The following is a 21,128-nucleotide window of genomic DNA, read 5'->3' on the forward strand; positions in this document are numbered from 1 at the left end:
ACAACCGCAAAACACTGAAGTGTTATTGTGAGTATGTTGCTAGGAGGTCTCTGGAGCCTGACGAATTTGGGGGAATTTTTGGTACCTCCTCCACTGCAGCAGCCCTGTGCCTTAGATTTCCATAATTGGCATTCAACATTGACTAATAGTAGTAGTAGCTGGTGCTCAAAAAAAGTGCCTACTATATACCAAGGCCCTTCTAAACACTTTATGAAACGTCACTGCTATAAGCCCCATTTTACAGGTGAATAAATAGCTACTGAGAGGTTGGGTGACTTGACTTGCTCAAGGATGCTGAGCTACTAAGTGGCAGAGTCAGGTTTTGAACTCAGGCAGTGTGGTTCAAGTGACTCCTACTCTTAGCCCAGTGGCCTGGTGGACAGAGAATACATAGGAGAATTGCTTGGCAGGACTCCCTCTGAATACCTACCCTGCTCAAAATATCTTGCTGTGTTTTCTGCCAATTTTTAATTCTGTTCTAAGGCCCAGAATTCCACCAGAAGTTTCCAGTGTTAGAAATTTCTTTAATTAAAATTTACTGAAATCCCTTTTTGGGGAGGAGGTCAAAATACCTGCAGTGCTTTTCTTTGGAGAGGTCTGAGAATAAGAGCCAGAAGAGGTCAATAATTTTTGAAAATTTTGTATTTACCCCTCACCACTTCAGTAGTCTGATTGCCTAAGTGGATGTCCCAGGTTTTTTGGAATTCATTGAATTAAGAGCATTGAACTCACTATCATTCAAAAATTAAATTACCAACATAATGTGGGCAATTAAAAAAAGTTTCTTCTATTAATGGTATTAGACAAAACAATGAACTCTTATCATCTAGTATCAATTTATTTTCAAAGAAAGCAAAAAAAAAATATTATCATTGTAACATAAAGGAGAGCTCTTTAAATTGTGTATACTTAGCTAATTGAGAATCTCACCATATTGTCCTTGTTTTTTTTGTCTTGCCACTCACTTGCAAAAATGTTCCTGTGGACCTACATTTGGAGCCATCTCACTGTTCTTTGAAATTTGTCTTTTACGAGGAAGGGGAAATTGTATAGCTTCTTTTCCCTCTTCCTGTCTGGATCCTCTTGTTCTGGGTGCTGGGGCTGATGCAGAAACCCATTTACCCTTTGTAACGCTGGCTCTGAAGTGGCACACCGTTTAAATTGTGAGCATGTTTCACAGGAAATGTGGAGCTGGGAGCCATCTCCCCGCCTTTTGTTCTTACCTCCCTGTCTGGTTGTGATGGCTTCTCTGCAATCCTTGACTTCACAGGATGGTCACTGTTGCCATAGAAGTGCTCTTTACCCATCCTTCTGATTTTTGGAGAATCTTGGTAATGATGGTCCAGCAGCTTCAGAGGGGTGTGTGTGTGTGTGTCTGTGTGTGTTGATGTCAGAGTATTGCTGTTCAGAAGGCCAAGTTTGTTTCTTGATGGAAGTCATGGAGTCCCACATGTAAACCACATGAACACATGCACACGGCATATCCTGTCCTCTTGGGTGAGGTGAAACAGTTACAGTAGGATAAGGAAAAAGACGTGAGGTTTTAGTTTCAACGGAGAGTTCAAAACATGATTGAAAGGTAGGATGCTTCAGAAAGTATGACCTGCTGTCCCTTCTAGTTGAATCCTTGATTCAAATTTTATACATATGTGTGTAATATAAAATATATTTTGTGTATATGTTTCTTTAATTCTTGCCTGTAGTTGAATAATACACTTGCTTTTCTGTAACTGTCGCCCTCACTCTACCACCAAGTGTTTATCTGGTTAGATGGTCAAACTTCCCCCTTCCTACCACCTCACCTTTTATGGACAGATCTGAATTTTGAGAGTACCTAAAATTTTTTTTAGCGTTTAGTTAATTTCTGACTAATGTGGTTGGAAGTCTTTAATTACATATGTAGACTGTTCTCATTTGCTTCTCCTGTTCTCTCAAGAAATAGAAAAGCTTGAGAAAAAGTATAATATTGGTGGTTGACTCCTCAGTAAAACATTCAAGATGGGAAAAACAGATGTCAAATTATTTTTGTCTTTTGTCCTAGAAAAATGGCAGCAGTAAAGTTTTCTATATTTAAACCTGCTTCCATTCAGAAGCTCTTCCTTTCTGCTAAGAGGCAATAAAGAACTTGTGTCCTCAGTGACCTGTTTTGCTTTGCTTTTATTATGTTAGGACTGTCTAAACTCCACTGCTGTAGGAATATTGACACATGTACAGTTAGTGATTCAAAGTAAGTATCGTTAGTTGAGCTTCTGGAATTAGGTCGGTACTTGAAGCTTGCGTCCTGAGGGTGATTTTTGTAGGCTCTAGGGCCTCTTGTTGCAAAAATTGTGTTCAGTGGGTTGGTGTACGTCAGCTACCCTCTCCCACCCCAACTCGACAAGGTTTCTACAGTCTTTACCCGAGCCAGACTGTCTGGGAAATGAGTTGAACACCAAGCTGTAGGTTCTAACTGTGTTGTTTAGAGGAGTGTTGGGGAGGAGAGAGTATGTTTGGTTGATTTTTTTTTTTTTTTTAATCGAAATGAATAATAGTCCGGGTATATTTTGTTAGAGCGGTATGTGCATGTTTCTGTGTTTACGTGTGTGTGTGTGCATGTGTACTCCTGTGTCCAGCTGATTGAGCTTCTGGTTGTTACTCTTAATCAGATGTTTAAATGTTAATTGAAAGGTAGTCATTCACTGCTTGCTAGCTTAATCATGGATAGCAAAAACCGGGTTAGCATTAAATATACTGGAAATAATTTTCTAGTGTGTTATTCTGTACATGTGAAATTAAAATTTCACTACATAATTTTTTACTCTGAGAAATTAGAGTAAGATAGTGACTTTAAAATGAAGATATGTTTTGTTTTTGCTGCCTAGGAGATGTGAATTCTGGGAAGCTGTAAACTTGGTAGTAGTGCATTGTTCTGAAGGGGAAATACTGATACTGACTCTTGAAAACAGGAATCGTGGACTGATTTAGACACTTGATATTTTTCTCATTCGTGCAAAAGATGAGTTTTTTAGTTACAACTAAATTGTTGATTTTCTAATGAGAAACTTTAATCTTCACAAGTGAAACTTAATTGCTTCGATGGCTTTTCTCCCTTAGGATATGAACATGAACATAGGGCGCAATATGCACCCTAAGTTGTTCAATGTAATGCCACTCATTTAGTAATCATGAAAATTGCCTTGTGATGTCTGCTGTTGCTGTAGCTTTTAACTCTTGCATTTTCTTCAGTGAGAGGTAAGCTCTTTGAGAATGAGGATAGACTTCATCTCTCTCTTAGAATTTATGAAGTACTTTTTTTTTTCTATCTTCTTCAGCTCATCTCCCCTAAAACGTAACTGCTCTTAAGTCTCCCTGACACTAACTTGAAGTAGAGGAATCTTGGGACAAGGGTGTGTTTTGTTGAACCTAGATGTCTATCTTGTAATTGTCATTCAGTAATTCAGGAGAGAATACCTTCGTAAGTACTTTTGTCTCAAATTTAGCAACTGTTCAAAAACTCTCTTTTTTAAAGATATAAGGGATGCTTTCTTTGGTGGAAAGCACCTGAGGAAATTTTAGTCAAACAGAATAGCTTGAATCTGTACTTTTTACTTCCAGAATTCCTTATGCATGTGTCTTGTAAAGATACAATGCTGAAAAGCCTGAAGCTGGAGAAATATATCCAAGCTGTGTCCAAGATGACCAGTAATATCATTTTTCTGTGTTTTGATATGTGAATTTGAATGAAATTACAATTCTGAGAGATTATTTCCTTTCAGGTATAAATTAGTAAGCTCAGGAACAGTCTTCACAGGACTTAAGGTTGAAATTGCTGTTTAAGAACTTAAGAATTTTACCGAAAATCATACACTCCACCGTGGATTTTTTCCATGAACTGTGTGATGGTGTAACTCTGGGATATGAAGGACTTAGATTGCACAAAACACTTCAGCAGTGTTATGATTTGATTTTTTTGTTTTGTTTTGTTTTAAATGCTCTGTTGCTTTGCTAGGACATGTGGGATAGGGAAGCTGCTTTAAAATAAGATTGTTCCTGCTGGGGATGATTGGAATTAAGTGATTTTAATGGGTGTGCTGATGGATTTCTCTCCCCCCCGCCACCCCTTTTCATTAGAGGCACAAGGGAAAGGACCTGTTGTTTTCTCAGATGATCTTAAGGAATGCTTTAGCCACTCAAATCTCTTAAGTATATATGTAATGGAAATGTACTGGAGACTAATGAAGGAGATTGCCAGTCATGGAAAAGGACTGTTGGACCTGACTGCCCCCTTGTGGCCCTTTACAGAATTGTCTCGGACTGTAGGAGTTTCGCACAGCTCTCAACACCAAGGTTGGAAACCTGTTTTCTCCCTTTTCTTTTTTCCGTTGTGATTCTCAGGAGTATTCACTTTAAGGTGCTGTATACCACCACCCCTGCAGGAAGGTTGCCCTTTCTTTTCTTTGCATCTTGTGCATTCACAATCTGTTGATAACACAGATTAGAAAAAGGTGTAAAAGAGAACAGAGTGACTTTGTTCAAGGTGCTTATTGTCTAGTTGAGGAGATTTTAAAATGCAAACTCTTGAAAGTAAAGAGGCTGCACAGAACACATGTGCAAGGTCACGTATCAGTGGCACAGGAAGTAGGATCTTTATTGGCTCAGAGAGGAAGTGCACACTGCAAAATGGGGTCTGGGAAACATGCTTTTCACTAGGGTGAGAGGGACTTTGTGAGACTGGACCCAAGGATTGTTGGTCATTTGTATGGAAAGGGTGCAAGAGATTGTTGGTGTTTGGGCTTTATTCAGAAGCCCTACTGGGGGGGGGGGGGTTGGAAGCAGGAGGTTTGAATGGGACGGGCTTGAAACAGTGCGCAGGTAGATGCTCTGGAGGTAATAGGCATCTTCTGCCTACCAAACCTGATACAAAAATTGGGATTTATAAAGCAGACAATTTAAGGGACCCTTTAAAAGTTTTATAAATAATTCATTTGACTATATTTTTATTTTTTTTAGAGATACATATGGAAAGGGTACATTAATTTGTAAAAATTATGATGTATATGATTTCAGGACCATATTTAATTTTATATTTGTAGCATTACTGTGTGCTTGTATTCTGATCTCATAGGTAAGAAAATCAGCTACAAGTTTCCAGGGGTCTATGTGTGCCAAGTGTTGTTTTGAAATAAAATATGTTAGCTATACAGCCTAGCTGAGTAGCTAGTATTTACTTTATTTTGCAAATATAGTCTCTGTAGGCACCCGAAGTCACACATCTTGGCAGTGATGGAGATGAGGATGTGAACTCTGTGCCATTTGACACCCAAACCTATGCTCTTTCCATATCCTTTTTAGGATAATTGTTTTATATGGTTTAGTGTACAAAAGTGGAGAATCTTACAAATAAAACTTTTCAGCCTTACCACTGTGTCAGTAGACACAGAGAAACTTGCAGACTTCTCGCCTTTTTGCCCTCTCCCCCATTTGGCTATGCACTTGGGTTTGAGCCTTGAATATTCTAGCTTTTAATGTCCTTATTAATAATGTTTAAGACATAGCTCTGTAATTCCTTGTTAGTGATCTTTGGCCTACAAGGAAAATTACCTTTTTGTCTTTGCAAGGGAGAATAAATTGGCATCAGTACTGATGCCACTTAAGCAGGTTACTTCTTTCTTACGTTTAAATCTGTAGGTGCTTAACCCTGGGGTCTCCATAGGCCTGCTAATTATAGCATAATCTTGGCCTTAGTCTCTTTGATGATTGAGATAAAAAGTCTTTTTAAAGAATCAACTCCCCCCCACCTTTTTTTAAATTTATCTTATAACTGGAGGGTTATACCCCTTGACCACCTTACTACTTACAGTTTAAATACATAGCTTCATAGGGCATCTGACTGACTCAGTCTGTGGAACTTGTGACTCTTGATCTTTGGGTTGTGAGTTTGAGCCCCACACTGAGTGTAGAGATTACATAAAAGTAAAATCCTAAAAAAAATACATAGCTTCACAAGATGCATATCTTTTTTTTTTTTTTCCTCGTAGTGCAGTGCAAAATACTGCCTCTCCTGTTTACAAAGAGTCTCTAGAGGAAAGGAGGAAGGAGTGCACAACACTAATTGTGGGAAAGGGTAGAGGAATACTTCTCTTTTCTCAGATCTCCAAAGATTGTATTAAAATATATTGTAAGTTGTTGGCAAATCGCCGATTCAGGTTAACAAGTGAAATTGAAAGCTGGTTTTAAACGCACTATAAATGTGCTATCAGTCCGATTATATTCTGAATGAGCCTCTAAGGGGAAATTAGAGAAAGAGCCCAAGATGCAGAAAACTTTCCTTCTGACTTTCCTGTTGAGAGCTGTGTTGTGCTTATAGACTCAAGCAAGAGGGTTGGTGAGGTTGTGGAGAACTAGAGAATGCTTTTGGGTTTTGATATGTGGTTTATGTTTGGAGCAAAGGTTTGTTTGTTTGTTTTTATTTTCATGGAAAGTTGCATTCCAGTTGCCCTGTCAGTATTCTTGTCTGCTGGGCTGCAGTGTTTTTACGGTCACCCAATCTGCTTTTAAATAGCATCTATTTTTGTAAAAAGGATGTCCTTCCTAGGGTAGAAGGAAAAGCTTATTGTCCCCAAAAATGCTGCTTCCTGGTTAAAGCATCATGTTCCTGTTTGTCTTCAAGACTGGAAAAATTTGGGGAAAAATAACTTCCATTTTTAAGGATCCTTTAAAATAGCTGTGGTCATGTGAATTGTATTTGTCTTGGGAGGAGCAGTTGGGGGATTCTCAGTTTGCATATCATAGTTTCTTGACTGAAATGTTGGTTGGGATACTTCAAGTGATTTAATGCTCCAGCATTTGTTTTTCTGCAGTCAAGTTTGTTGAAATGTAACTTCAGTCTGTGAGTATCTCTTGTTTGCATAGAAAAGGCACTTATAATCCAATAATATAACTCCCTGAAGGTCCTACATTTCCTTGTTTATCTTCAGAGAAAGCCCTTGCTCTGTGATGCAGCAAGCAGGTCTGCTTTTCACGGGGTTTGCAGATTCCATGTTGGTCCGAGAGCTAATCTTCCTCAGCATCTCACCCTTCTGCATCTTTGTATGTTTGCTAAATAAAGGCAATTCCATGCCGATTTGTAGATTATTTTAATAAAGACCAACTCTTAAGGGGAAACGAGGGTTAAAATTTAGAGGTGAAAAGTGAAGAGCAGAGCAGTTAGGGGTGACCTCTAAGAGCAAGGAAGCGGGTGGAAGTGGTTCCTGGACAGAGCTGGGTTGCTTCACCTGGCCTCTCATGCCCCCCATACCTCTTCCCTTATCCTGCTGATATTTTTCATTTCTCTTGGTTGTGCTGCCTGCATACATTTACAGATCTGTTTAGACCATGCAAATGCAAATGGATGCAGACAGCTCACTGGGAAGACTCAAGCTCCCCCCACCCCCGATTTAATTTTAATTTTTAGACCAGGGCATTGATACCTCAGAATGAGGTTTGGGGTAATACAAGATCACTGGACACATGGGGAGAGGGTAGGAAAAAAATGCCTAGGAAGATCCAAAAGGTCATCTTGCCTATTTCAAAATATTACTTGGTCCACTTTGCTCCTAGGAAAAGAAAATAAGAAAGCTTGTCTTCCTTTTTGCCTTTCAGTGTTATTTACCTTACTTGAAATCCCTAATCATCACTAAACCTAATATTTGGCCACTGTGCTCTTTATTGAAGAAAAATTTAGCCAGAGTCTTTATTCCTGTAGTTTACATTTCTTCTGCTCACCTCCAATGTTCTCTGTTTCCTCAGAGTTAGGAGGAGAGATTTCCTGATGCCTTTTCCAAAGCTTTTCTGCTTTTCCTACCTACCCAAATCTGTGATGGTTGTATTCATATTGCACAGTGAAACATTAGACTTACTTGTTGCTGCCATCTAGACATCACTTCTTACCATTCCCGCTGTTAGTTAACAACTAAGAGATCTCATGTTTAGATAGAATGTATCTGTAAAGTCATCTAATTCAAGCTAGGTAATATTGCCTTCCATTTAACAGCTTCATTTAGAAGAATGTCTGTTCCTTGAGTTTATAAGCTCCTTGTGACATAAACCATTTAAAATAAGTTTCTTTTGAGATGACTTATTCTAGGAGTAATAGAAGAAACTGGACATAATCATTGAATTCATTTCAAGTGTTGAATTCAATTCAGGAAGTTTAGTCTCTTTAGATACCTGAAGTGTATGAAATGGTTGCCTAGGATTCTGATTGTGTACTGTGTAAGTGACATGTTTAAATGTATTCCCCTGAAAATTCACATCATGATTATGTGAGCTGCAGATGTCTTATTTATGCAGTGACATACATATAGATTTGGTCATGCAGTGGTGAGGTAATGCAGTCCCTTTCCTTCACGCTCGGAGTTTCATAATGCAGGCTCCTGTAACAGCTTTCTGACCCATTTACTGATGTCAGTGACTTAGAGGTGAGAATACATCCTTGTTCTCTACGTTTTTTAACTAATCCACAATCTTATTTAATTTTCAGGTTATAATGATACATATTGCCTTAAGATAAATAATGTAGTTATTGTCCTTAAATACACTTTATATAATCATATAGGTTGTACATTCATACTCATTTTTGCATCCATACTGACGCATGAGACGTAACAGATTCAGGAAGGTATCCCCTGCACAATGAAACTCTACAGTGTTAAAAAACAGCATATTAATAAAGTGCCATTTCATTAAGGGCTGTGCTCTTTTACTTTGATTTTGCTGGGTTTGTTTGAACAAGACAGTTGATTATTTAAGACGTGTTGTCTTTTAAGACTTTTCAGGGTGTTTTTCCCCCTCTGTTCCTTTCCTAAGCTTCCAAATTCTTGCTTCTATCATGTTTCTTTTAGACTTCTCCCTTCTCCAGCTTTAAAAATTTTTTTATTTCTTTTACTGCTCTCCCAATATACTTTTTTTTTTTTTTTTGTGATTGTAAATTTATTTGGTTGGTGAGTGTTAAATGAATGTGAATAGTGTTGTCTGTTTGCTTAAATAAGAATGTTGTAGATCTTGGGCAGGTTATAACCCAAGGTTGATAGGTAATTCAGTGAAATATGTAAGACTTTAGTATTAGATTCAGAATATAAGCTCTTCAGAAACAGGGGAGCGGGGGCAGTCTTTCCATACTATTTAAATACGGCAAATAGCACACATATTTATAATATCTAAAATAGAATATGAACTTTAGGATTGTCCAGAAAGGCCCTTATTATAGCTATTAAAAAAAAAAAACAACAACTCAATAATTAGGACACTTTTTTTTTTTTTACATGGGGAAATTTTATTCAAAATATGTATTTTTAACTTTTCCTCATCTATATAAAGATTTGGCAGCATGGGGTCCCATGCTAACCTACAGAAGAAAGCAGTCACTTTAGACAAGTCACCCCAGATTGCTCCAGTCAATTAGGACACTTTTTATTGATTTTCACTACATGCAAATAGAACATTATGATTAGAGTCTGATTACTTCTAAAGAAGGAGTTTATTAACTTTAGGAATGCAGACTTTGTTAACTAGATGGTGGGAAAGTTTTGTTTTAGCTTTCTTGTTTGTATTGAATTTATAGGGTCTAGTTTTAGGTTTCAATCTTTAAATAACTTTAAATAGGCTTGTGGGGTGCTCACTTCAGCAGCACATATACTAAAAAGGCTTGTGGGAAATAACAAGGATTGTAGATGAATAAAGTTGAAGACCCATCAGTTTATTTGGAAGTTGATCACCAGAGGGTGGCACTTTAAATTTCTAATAATTGATAAATTTTAAATTCAGACAATTTAGAGCTATAAATAAGGTTTTTATTTCCCCTTATCACATCACAATATTGTTTTAAGGACTACATTATAATATTTTAGGCTTTAAACCTCCTTAGTATCCTCTTAAGAAGGTTTGAATTTCTTACCTAGTTGTTACCACTATCCCTTAACTGTGCCCTTAATATTTGAAATTTAGTTGCACATATAGTTTGAATTGTTTAGAAAGGTATTCATAAGGCTACAGAATTTTTTTTCTTAATTAAAGAGGATTAAGGGACCCCTGGATTGCTCATTGGTTAATTAAAGAGAATTAAGGGACACCTGGATTGCTCATCAGTTAAGCATTTGGCTTCGGCTCAGGTCATGATCACCCCAGGGTCCTGGGATCAAGCCCTGCATTGGGCTCCTTTCTTAGCAGGGATCCTGCTTGTCCCTCTGCCTCACATTCCCCCTACTTGTTCTGCTCTCTCTCTGACAAATAACATCTTAAAAAAAGAAAAAAAAGAGAGGATTAAGTTGAACCAAAGTAATATAAGACTTGTATACTGAAAAGTGTAAAACATTGTTGAAAGAAATTAAGGAAGACCTAAGTAAATGGCAGAACATCCCCATGCCATGGGTTGTAAGACTAACTGTTGTTAAGATGGCAGTATTACCTGAGTTGATCTACTGACTCAGTGCAATCCTTATTAAAATTTCAGCTGCCCACCCCCCCATGGATTGCCCACCCATGCCCTCTTCCTATGGCTCTTCCTCTGGGGTGAGGAGGGTGCAGTGGGTGTCAGAGCCCAGAGGGCAGGGGAGGATCATGCACTTGGCCTTCACTGGATTCTGTGCCATGATTCAGTGCTGCTGTGGCCTCCAGCAAAAAAATAAAAATAATAAAAATTATAGTATGTGAATTATATCTCAATAGAACTCTTATTTTAAAACAAAACAAACAGGACATGGGCATCTGGGTGGGTCAGTCAGTTAAGCGTCAGACTCTTGGATTTGGTTCAGGTCATGGTCTCAACAATGGTGGGAATGAGCCCTGCCTGGGGCTCCAGGATGGAGCCCACTTCAGATTCTACCCCCACCCTACACTTGGGCTAACACACACACTCTCTCGCTCAAAATAAATAATGTCTTTTTAAAAAAATGATAATTTTCCAAGTTTATTAAAATACTTATTTTCATAAGTTTAAGCCAATTTATTTTATATTTTAATACCCTACTCTATATCCCCAAGGTGGTTGAATGGATGACATTTGTGTGATTTAGCTTTTCTCTTGATTTTTCTTAAAAAGTCTAATAATTTCTATTTTTCTTTTCAAACAGGATTTGGAAATAGTATATTCCTATTTACATGGTATGGAAGCCTTATCGAACTTGAGAGAGCACCAACTTAGGTAAGTCATTTTACAATAACTAATAATGGGATGCTGGAGTTTTATATGATACTTTATTATGGTTAAGTAGGTTTAGAAATAACTTACAAAAACTGCCTCATCTAGCCTCTGTAGTTGGTAGTATAAGTTTTACATCCTTATAGTAATTTTTTGACATTTCTGCCATAGTGATATCCTCTCTTCCTCTGTATCCTGCTCCCCTCCCTCCTCATCTAAAGGAATAAACACTACTTGGTGAATACCCCAAAAGGACTATTATTTGCTGTCCTTGCAAACAGAGATCTACATTTTAGCATTTAGATACATAGGAAACCAGAATGTTTTTAACCATTCAAAGAACAATTAGGTTCATTATTTTAGTATGTTTTAGGTCTTGGCATGGCATTAAGTTAACTGCCTTTTTTTGGTAAGCACGTATAAAATCTTATAGATTCTATTCTACAGTGATAGAGTAAGCTTAATTATGGTTATCTGGGCTATACTAAAAGAACAAAAAAATACAATCCAACGATTTTGTCTTAACTGGAACAGACTATAAAGGACCTTGGGAAGATGAATTATATATAAACACCAGCAAGGACATAGAGAAGGGTTTGTTTCCTCCAACTGTAGCTAGTTTTGATACTAGCAGTTTTTAATTATTGAAAGAATACTTTTTCTGTATATTTTCCCTTTACTCTTTAAACACTAATTAATTTGCGGGCATATCAATTTCATATTTAGTTGTTAATTGAAAAAAATGTCAAGAGGATTGAGTACTTCTAAAATTTAATTTTTGATGAAAATCATTTAAATTAAAGTAGATTGCAGGTTAAGTGTTTAAATATTCAAGTTTTATTTTAAAGGGCAAAACCATTGGGAATTTAGAAGATGGCTCAAATTAAAGTAGGAATGATATTTAAAGGGTCTTTCATCTTGTGTTTTTGGTGACAACTACACTAAGAAGAAATTTTAGTACTATTTGATTGAATGTAGTTAATCTGCAAGTGCAAATGGAATTATGGAATAAGCAAATATAAACGGCACATTCCCATGTGTGTATAAAAGCACACATGGATAATATTTAAATAATGTTTACACATATTAATTGTATAATGTATGTCTATGGTATATGTGGTTGTAAAATTATTTAGGTAACAGATTCTGTGCAATAGAATAAGGACAATTTTAATACTTCTTTTGGAAATTTTCAAAATTATGAAAGTAAGTAGTGTGATGAAGTCCATTAATCCATCAACCCAACTTTAGAACCATCAATTTTCCTCTGTTTCAAAGGGAAATTTTTGGGGTAGAAATAACCGATTAATTCAGTGGTATAGTTGAATCTATTTATACTTTAGAAAGTCTGTTTTGGAGACTATACTATGGAGACTAAGACTATGTTTATTTTGTTGGCATGAGCTGACAGGGAGGGAACTTTAAGATGTTTATCTTATTCTGTTTATGTTAAAAATCATTTGTTTCTGATATTTATGGAAAATATCTGCTGAAACTAACTTCATTCCCTTTTTAGAATAAGATCAAGATACCAACATGATTAATAACAAAAAATAGAGTTACAGATAAATACAATGACTTGGATAAACTACTTTACAGTAGGTACCATTTCTAGGAAAAATATATCTTATTTAGATAATATATTTTTTGATAGATAATATGTTTTTTAGATAATATATTATTTGAATTTTATGCATAAAAATGTTATCCCTGGGATTAACAGAGGATAGTTAAGACTTCCACATAATGGAGGTTTCTGGTTTTAGAAAAGAAACAGCAGCACTTAATCAAGATTTGAAAGTTTGTTTATTCAGTGTTGGGTAATAGAACATTAGTCTTCTCTGAGGGACAGCAGAGGCTTTCATTTATTTGAAAACGATAGCTTTGCATTATTGTGGCCCACCCATGTGTAAGCAGTAAAGCGCTTCTGAGTGTTAATTGGTGGGCAGTAATGACCATGTTGCTGTAAGATCACATATTCTGTGCAGTTTATAGGTTTTCAGGTCTTCAGTTAAAAACTATATTTTTTCAACATTTTATTTTTCTAACATTTACTCCCTGAATCCACATGGATTAAAAGCAGCATATTTGCCAAAAGGGCAGAGGATGCTATAGTTAGGAGAGGAGGTAAAAAATCTGAGAAAGCCAAGTAACACTCTGGACCTAGTCAGTGTTGGAAAAAAGAGCCTGCTGAAATATATATTCTTTAGCATTACATGTCAGTGTCATTGTTATATGAGCAGTTTTAGATCATTAAGAAACCACCAAATTATGCTTATTATGCTCTTGAGGAATTCAGGGCATATCAGTGTGCTTTTTGTAAATCATCCTCCAGTGATGTTCAAAGATGACCACCAGTTTTAGTACTTTCCCCATTTATTTGTCTTATAGGAGATTTCATTGTGATTGTCTGAGGAGATTTCATTGTGATTGTCTGAGGGTACTGGTTAGGTTGATTTATTCAGCCAACAGTCATTGATTGTGTGCCTACCATGTGCTGGACCCTGACATAAGCCATGGCGATACACTGAAGTAGTCCAAGACTCTGCCATCATGGAGCTTATGTTCCTGGGGGGCAGACAAGAGCTGAGTAAAAGGGGGTGTGTTGTTTCATTCAGATGTTAGTGTTTTCAGCACGGTACAAAGCCATAGCTCAGGAGACTCAACCAAGGGTAGGTTATAGTCTGCTGAGGCTGAAGAAAAGACCCAGAAGCAGTGATTGAGACACAAGTTCATGGAGGGAACTTATGTACAGGGAATCCAAGAAAAGCAGACTGGACAAAACACCTGCTTCTGGGACCCACAGGCGATAAGTTTTGATAGTGTAGCAACTTAGTCTAGCAGCTGTCTATAGCCCTTCCCCTCCTTCCATGGCCAGCATTCCAAGGAGCTCAGGGCCCACCATCCAGTCCCTCTGGGTTGGCCACCCCTAGAGCTCCTACCTTGAATGCTGAGCAACATGTTCTTGTACATACTCTGCTTGATTGGAATATAAAGGGAGGGTGAGATCTCTGTATTCTCAAAATGGTGATTCACAGGAACATTTGGAGTATGCTTGTACAAACTAACTTTCTACCATGTACCATATATTCCACCTGTTCTACACTGGTTGGTCCATACTTTTTGTTGTTTTTGTTGTTGTCGAGAGGTGGTGGCAGGGAATGACAGAGAGAGAGGGAGAGACAGAATCTTAAGCAGGTTTCATGACCCTGAGATCATGACCTGAGATGAAAAGAAGAGTCAGATGCTCAAATGACTGAGTCACCCAGGTGCCCATGGCCTATACATTTTTAAATTTTCTCTTCTTTCACAGTGTCTGTGGGACCAAGTATGCCGAAGTACATTGCAACTAAATCACAACAACAGTACAAGCCACAGTATCCAAATAATAGGAGAACACAAATGGCTAAGAAATTCTAGAAACAGGGGCACCTGGGTGGCTCAATGGGTTAAGCCTCTGCCTTCGGCTCAGGTCATGATCTCTGGGTCCTGGGATTGAGCCCCACAATGGGCTCTCTGCTTAGCAGGGTGCCTGCCCCCCCCCCCACCTCTCTGCCTACTTGTGATGTCTGTCTGTCAAATAAATAAATCCTAAAAAAAAAAAAAGAAAAGAAATTCTAGAAACATTTTGCCAGAGGAAGCCTGCAGTTGCTGAGAGGGAGGGGAGAGTTCACTATATACCCAACAGTTGGTTTTATTCTGTATAGAAGCTATGGTCAGGACCCAACTGGCAAATAGGTCCCCCATGCAGAGTCTAAAGGCAAAAAGTAAGCTGTTCAGTAGCCACCAGAAGAGGCAGGTCATGATTGCTTACTAGAAAGCAGTAGGCAGTGTTGTTTTGGGATGACACCACCCATAATTGTGGTTTGGCTCCAGGTTTATAGTACCCAATTGTAGGCCTTCCCTCTGTTACACAGTGGGGCAGATCTGAAAAGGATGGTGGGGGTATAATAATGTTCCATAAGGTGATTATGATAGTGTCTTTTTTTTTTTTTTTTTTAGAGGTGGGGGGCAAGACTGCTAAGCAGGCTTTGCACCCAGCATAGAGCCCAGCATGGCGCTCAGGTCTCAGAACCCTGAGATCATGACCTGAGCCAAAATCAAGAGTTGGGTGCTTAACCTACGGAGCCACCCATGTGCCCCAGTAGTATTATTTTTTTATGAGAAGCCTGGGCTTGTGTACCTTCATTGTCTTTGGTGGAGTGGGATGAAGAATTGGGATGATCGTTATAGGTCCTGTTCTTGTCCTATTCGCCACTGGGCCAAAAACCCGAACCACTGTGGACTTCTTTATCACTTCCAGGGCCATTTAATTATATGTTCCCCTGTGGGTGGATCTTGCAGCAGGGACAATAGAAGGTTATCTTGTGCCTCTACTTGCAGCAGAGAACATCCTTCCAGCATGCTGTCTACTTGTATTCTAAGACTGACATCAGGTCCTTGAGTGAGTAGAGTGTAGGCACTGGACTGATTAGAATGTACATGTTAATTTAATGCCCATATAGCTCTTGACAGGTAGCTTGTCCAGAGGGCCAGTGAATGCGTTTCTTGTTGCAATTGTTGTTTCAACAGCCAGTTCACACGTTCTTTCAGTCCAGGTGCCGTGGGATTGTGTGGTAGATGGAAATGCCAGTGGATATGTTGAGTGTTGGCCCACTCTTGCACTTCATGTTGTGTAAACTGGGAGCCTTGGTTGCTGTCGATATCAGTGATACCCCATAGGCAGCACATAGCTGTTCTAGACTGCGGATGTTAGCCTTTTGGTTAGCATGCTTACTGGGGTAGGCTTGTAGGAGTCGTAATTAAGTGTCAGTACACATCAAAGTATAACAGCAGCCATCAGAGAAAGGGTAGTGGACCAATGTAGTCAGTCTGCCATCTCCGAATGGGGTGCCACCCCTTGCTATTTGTCTAGTGTCTCTTGGCAGAGGTCATGGTTGTTTCTGAAGACAGGTTGAGCATTGTTAGCAGAGGGTTACAATGTCTTGTAACACCACAGTTAGCTCCAGTTCTTAGCAATGGCCCACAAGGTCTGTTGTCCTTGATGTCCTGTCTTCTTGTGTAGCCAGGTGGTAACATCTTCTGTTGGCATCTCTTCTAGGAGGTAGCCTTGGGCCAGCTAATCAGCTTGTTAGTTATCAGGTGGGGTGCATACTGGGTGTGCATCTACATGGCCAGTAGTGATGTTCATACCTCATAATTGCTGGAGAATGTCCTTCTACATGTTGCCCCAGAGTGGGTGCTCCATTACCTTCTAGTCTTGTGCCTTCCATTGGAGAAGCCACATGGTCAGTTCTCTGTGTATATAACAGAGGGGGTCAGCTCGTGGAGCAGCACCACCAATGCTGCTCACAGTTTGGCCCACTGACTACTATGTCTAGTGCTAGAGTCTTTGAAGATTCTTTCAGTTGAGGGTTGGATGGCAATGGCCATCCAGGTGCAGGGTTTGACCCTTGCTGAGCCATCAGTGACCAGGCATGCTTAGGAATGGGTCTGTCCCCATCCAGCACAAAATGATGGCAGTCATGGTGGCTCTGCTATGTCAGTTAATGGCTGTGTAAACATAAGTTACGGGGCCAAGAATGGAGTACAGCTCCACACAAAGGGGGTTGTGTGTCAAGGTACTACATTGTTGAAGGTAGGCATGCCATTCAGCTAGTTCGGGCCTGGGTGCTGCCTGATTTGGCCTTTTGCAGCAATCCTGCTATAAGATATTGGATGTGAACAGTTACTGGGATCCCTTTAGTTATGTTTCCTACTTACCGTGAGGCATGGTAAATAGCACAGAGCTATTATTCTAAAATGCTGTATTGGGTCTCAGCTCCTTTTTATAAATGTGAACAGAAACCTGATAGCACACGTTTTTGCCCTTGCTGTTGCCACAAGCTCCATTCAGACCCTTCTGGGTAACTGGCTGCATCCAATTAATATGGCTGTCCCTGTACGAGAATACTTAAGGCTTCCATGTATTTATTTAATAGCCATTTTGGCTTGTTTAAATGCTTGCCTTGTCTTTGAGGACTAGTCCCATTTAGCTCCTTTTTAAACCAGTCTATGAAGGGGCAGAAGCAGGTGAGCCAGGCAAGGGGTAAACTGAAGCCGATACCCTAAGAGATCTATGAAAGTTTGTAACTGCTTTGGGATGGTGGGGCACGAGTGTACCTGTATTTTATCAACACTTGCTACAGAAACATCTTTTGTCTTATCCAGTGAGCCAGGGCCTTGTATTTTTTTTTGTTGACTGCTCATCCTTGACTTGTTAGGTGAGAAGGCAATTCTGGTGCAGCGGACTGCAAAGTAGAAAAAGACTGAGAAGTTAACATTAGATCATCAGTGTCATGAAACAGACCAACTGCCTCTGGAATTGCCTAGTGACTTAGGTCACTGGCCGCCAAGCTATGGCAAGTCTTGGGGCTCTATAAATACCCCGTGGTAGGATGAGGAATGTCTGTTCTTACCAGGTCAAAGCGGATTGCTCTTGGCTTTCTGGGGCTATGGGAATACTGAGAAAGGTGCTAACCAGGTCTAACACATAATAATATGTACCTAGAACTTGCCCAATTCAAGTCAACAAGTGACATGATGTTGGGCACAATTGCATGAAGAGGGGGTACTGCCTTATTTAGTTCTCTGTAATCCACATTCTCCACATTCCATTTGGTTTCTTCACATGCCAGATGAGGCTGTTATATAGACCATGAGTTGATCATATAATGCTCACATTGGCTAGTTCCTTAATCATGCCTGTGATTACTTCATGGCTTCCTGGGAGGTGATATGGTTTAATTGCCATCATCCTCTGTGGGACAAGTAGTATTTATTATAGCTGTCCATTTTGTATCTCTTCTTATTTGTTTGACCAAGTGCACCCTCAATTTGAATTCCCCTACAGTAGTCTGTAATGTTAGTCCTGAGAGGACATCCATTCCTAGAATATATTTGGGCATTGGGGTTATATTGACTGAATGGGGCTTTGGGGAGAGCTGTCCTGTCTGCACTTGCTGTAGTCGGCTTCATTTAGACGATACCACCCCCCGTCATCATCGATGGCAGAGATGGACCTTTGAAAGTAGTTATTTCCATAAAGGAGAGTAAATTTGGCACCAGTTTCAACCAGAGCCAAAACACTCTGTTTCTATTAGACCAATATATATATGGTAAGTTCTACATGTGACAGACATGTGGCTCCAGTCCCCTCACACTCTACAGTGTCATTTATGTTAATCTAGAAATCCTCTCTAAAGGCAGTTTCTCCTTACTTTCTTCAAGGCTGTCACACAGATGGGAGGGGTCATCCAACTATGGCAGCTGAACATTGATCCTTTTCTTAGTCACATTTATCTTGTCAAAATTTCCTTTAGACCCTTTGGTATTTTCAGGGGTATTCCTGTACTCATGTGGTAGGCTTACCCAATCAAGGATAGTGGCTATAGTGCTCCACATATATGTGGATGGCTAACCTCGGATTTCCCTTGCAAATTTCCCTGTTCCATTTCCCACATGTTGGTGCTCATGTGTACCCCCCGGCCCTCCCCACCCCGGCTTCCTGGCTGGCTCACCACTTGTGTAGTCCATACTTCTAACAGACTCTAAGCCATTGGTGGGTGATTGTCCTGTGAGGCCAAAGAAATGACCTGGAGACAGCCAGTGAGATAGGTTTATTGGGGGAACTTATTACAGGGAGTCCTGAAGTGTCAGCCTAGACACAAAGTATCTGTTGCAGAGATCTACATGCAGCACCCTTGTATTCTATAGCAACCAGCTCAGCAACTCTCTGAGCCCATCCCCTTCCTGCATGGCCAGTATTCCAAAGAACTCAAGGCCTGCCATCCAGACACTCTTTGTTACAAAGGAGATGCTTCATCCCCCAGTGCCCTGACCTTGAATGCTGAACATTTTCTTCTCTACATTCTGCTTGGTGGGAATATAGAGGGAGGACAGAATATCTGTAATCCCAGGATCGTGATTAGTGGGAGCATTTAGGGTGTGTTTGTACAAATAAGCCTTCCAGCACTTACCATACACGTAAGAACAGGTGCTGGAGTGCTCTGACTTTGTAGTCAAAGGAGGTAACATTTGAGTCAGGGCAGCTATGCAGAAATCTCCACAGTGTAGTGATGCCCCACATACTCTGCCATGGGAATAGGCTTTGTGCATGAAGGCACCAAGGATAAGGAGTTTGGATTTATTCCGTAGGTAGTGGAAATCAAGAACAGAAGTACAAGGTGATCTGACTTAATGTTTAGAAAGATTTCTCTAGAAGTCATGTGGAGAATGGACAATAGGTATATAAACGTAGAAGCTATTGTCTACATTTGTAGACTTGGTCAATTTGAGAGGATATTTTGGAAATAGGTGTTGGCAGAGAGATGGGATATGAAGAAAAGGGAGGAGTCAAGGGTAATGACTCTCAAGATTTTTGGCCTAAACAATTGGGTACTACTGATTGTAGGAAAGCAAATTCTTGGGAAGGAAATTTAAGATCTGTTTTGGACATTTTGTACATAAAACCACTGTTACACAGCCAATGGCTACGTTGAGTAGCCTTTAGATGAGTTTATATCATGGTTAGAGACTAGGTGTGGGGCATTGTTTGGAAAGTCATCCCTTTATAGGTTAAATTTAAAATCACAAACTGGATGAGATTACATGGTGCAGAGGAGAAGAGGTTGACAGGAACTTAAAACATTTAGAAGATAGGTAGAGGAATGGAATGGGGGAGAATCCAAAGGAGACAGGAAAAATGACTAAGAAGTTAAGAAGAAAACCAGAAGACTGAAGACAGGAAGCCTTGAGATGATGATGTAAGGAAAAACGGAGTCAGCTGAGAGGTGGAATTAAGATAAGGACAGAAAGGATTTAGATAACATAGAGGATGCTAATAACGTTTAGAGCCTTTCTTTGGAGTTTCAGGGAGCAAATGATGGAGTAGTGCTAAGAGGGTGAGGAAATGGAGAGAGAATAATATATATGCTGTCAAAGGAGTACCTGTCACGGGAAAAGCAAAATGTGAATAATAGTTGGATGAAGATATGTGGTCAAAAGAGGTGTCCCCCTGCCCCACACAACAGTTGATGCTTAGACGTGTTAATTTAGTAAAGGAAGTGACTTAGGAGAGAGGTAGAAATAGATGGTGATGTGGGGAAGGAGGTAAACCTGAAGGAATGCGGGGTCTCCTGTAAAAGGAATGAGATTCAGTGAAGAGGTTGGGGCAAGGATCCTTCGTTCATTCTAATGGGAAACAATGCTATGTAATTTAAGACCAAGTATTTTTAGACCATTAATTGTGACTCTTTCTTTTTTTTTTTTAATTTAAACTTTATTTTATTTTTTCAAAGTTCCAAGATGCATTGTTTATTCATCATACCCAGTGCTCCATGCAATATGTACCCTCCTTAATACCCAACACCAGGCTCACCCAACAACTCTTACCTTTCCTTATGAATTGGTGTGATTCAGTCTCTGTGTTAATGATGTGTTTTCAAGGTTTGATGCTGCCCCTTGGAGTTAGTGACATTGAGTTGGAATGTTTCATATAAGGGATTGAGAGGACCTCTGAAATAGAGTGGTAGTAGGAAGAACAAGGAAAAAGAATATCTAAGAGAGTTGTGGTTTTCAAGTGAAAAATCAAGAGTGTGATGTTAATTGGATTTAGCAAACAGGAAAAATGGATGTGGGTTGATCAGTTTCACAAATTGGAAGACCACTAACCTCAGTGACCAAAATGAAGGTGCTGTTGAAATAATTACTGGTATAGCCATTTTTTTAATTTGCTAGTTCCTTCAAAAGAAGGAATAGTTATTTTCTTTTTTGCATTTCTGTGTTTTCTGGAAATATTACTTGGGCTTAATATAATAGGATGCTTCTTGAAGATGCTGTTCTTGAGGCAGTTTTGAATATTTAAACATTTATGCATGTTTTCCATAATTTTTTCCTGAGGGATGAATCAGCCAAAATAACGAGTCTTTAAGTT

At 39.2% G+C, this 21,128-nt stretch overlaps 1 protein-coding gene across 4 annotated transcripts in view; it reads left to right on the forward strand.

The window, feature by feature from the left end:
- Nucleotides 1–21,128, forward strand: part of RAPGEF2 (Rap guanine nucleotide exchange factor 2) — a 239,437-nt gene that overhangs the window by 58,465 nt on the left and 159,844 nt on the right. For all 4 annotated transcript variants that reach the window (XM_082727766.1, XM_082727772.1, XM_082727773.1 and 1 more), the window contains one exon: nt 11,088–11,158. In XM_082727766.1, the coding sequence (XP_082583892.1) occupies nt 11,088–11,158 (71 nt within the window). The remainder of the gene's footprint in view (nt 1–11,087; nt 11,159–21,128) is intronic.

Source organism: Mustela nivalis, assembly GCF_964662115.1.
Source record: "Mustela nivalis genome assembly, chromosome: 4".
Taxonomy (NCBI): domain Eukaryota; kingdom Metazoa; phylum Chordata; class Mammalia; order Carnivora; family Mustelidae; genus Mustela; species Mustela nivalis.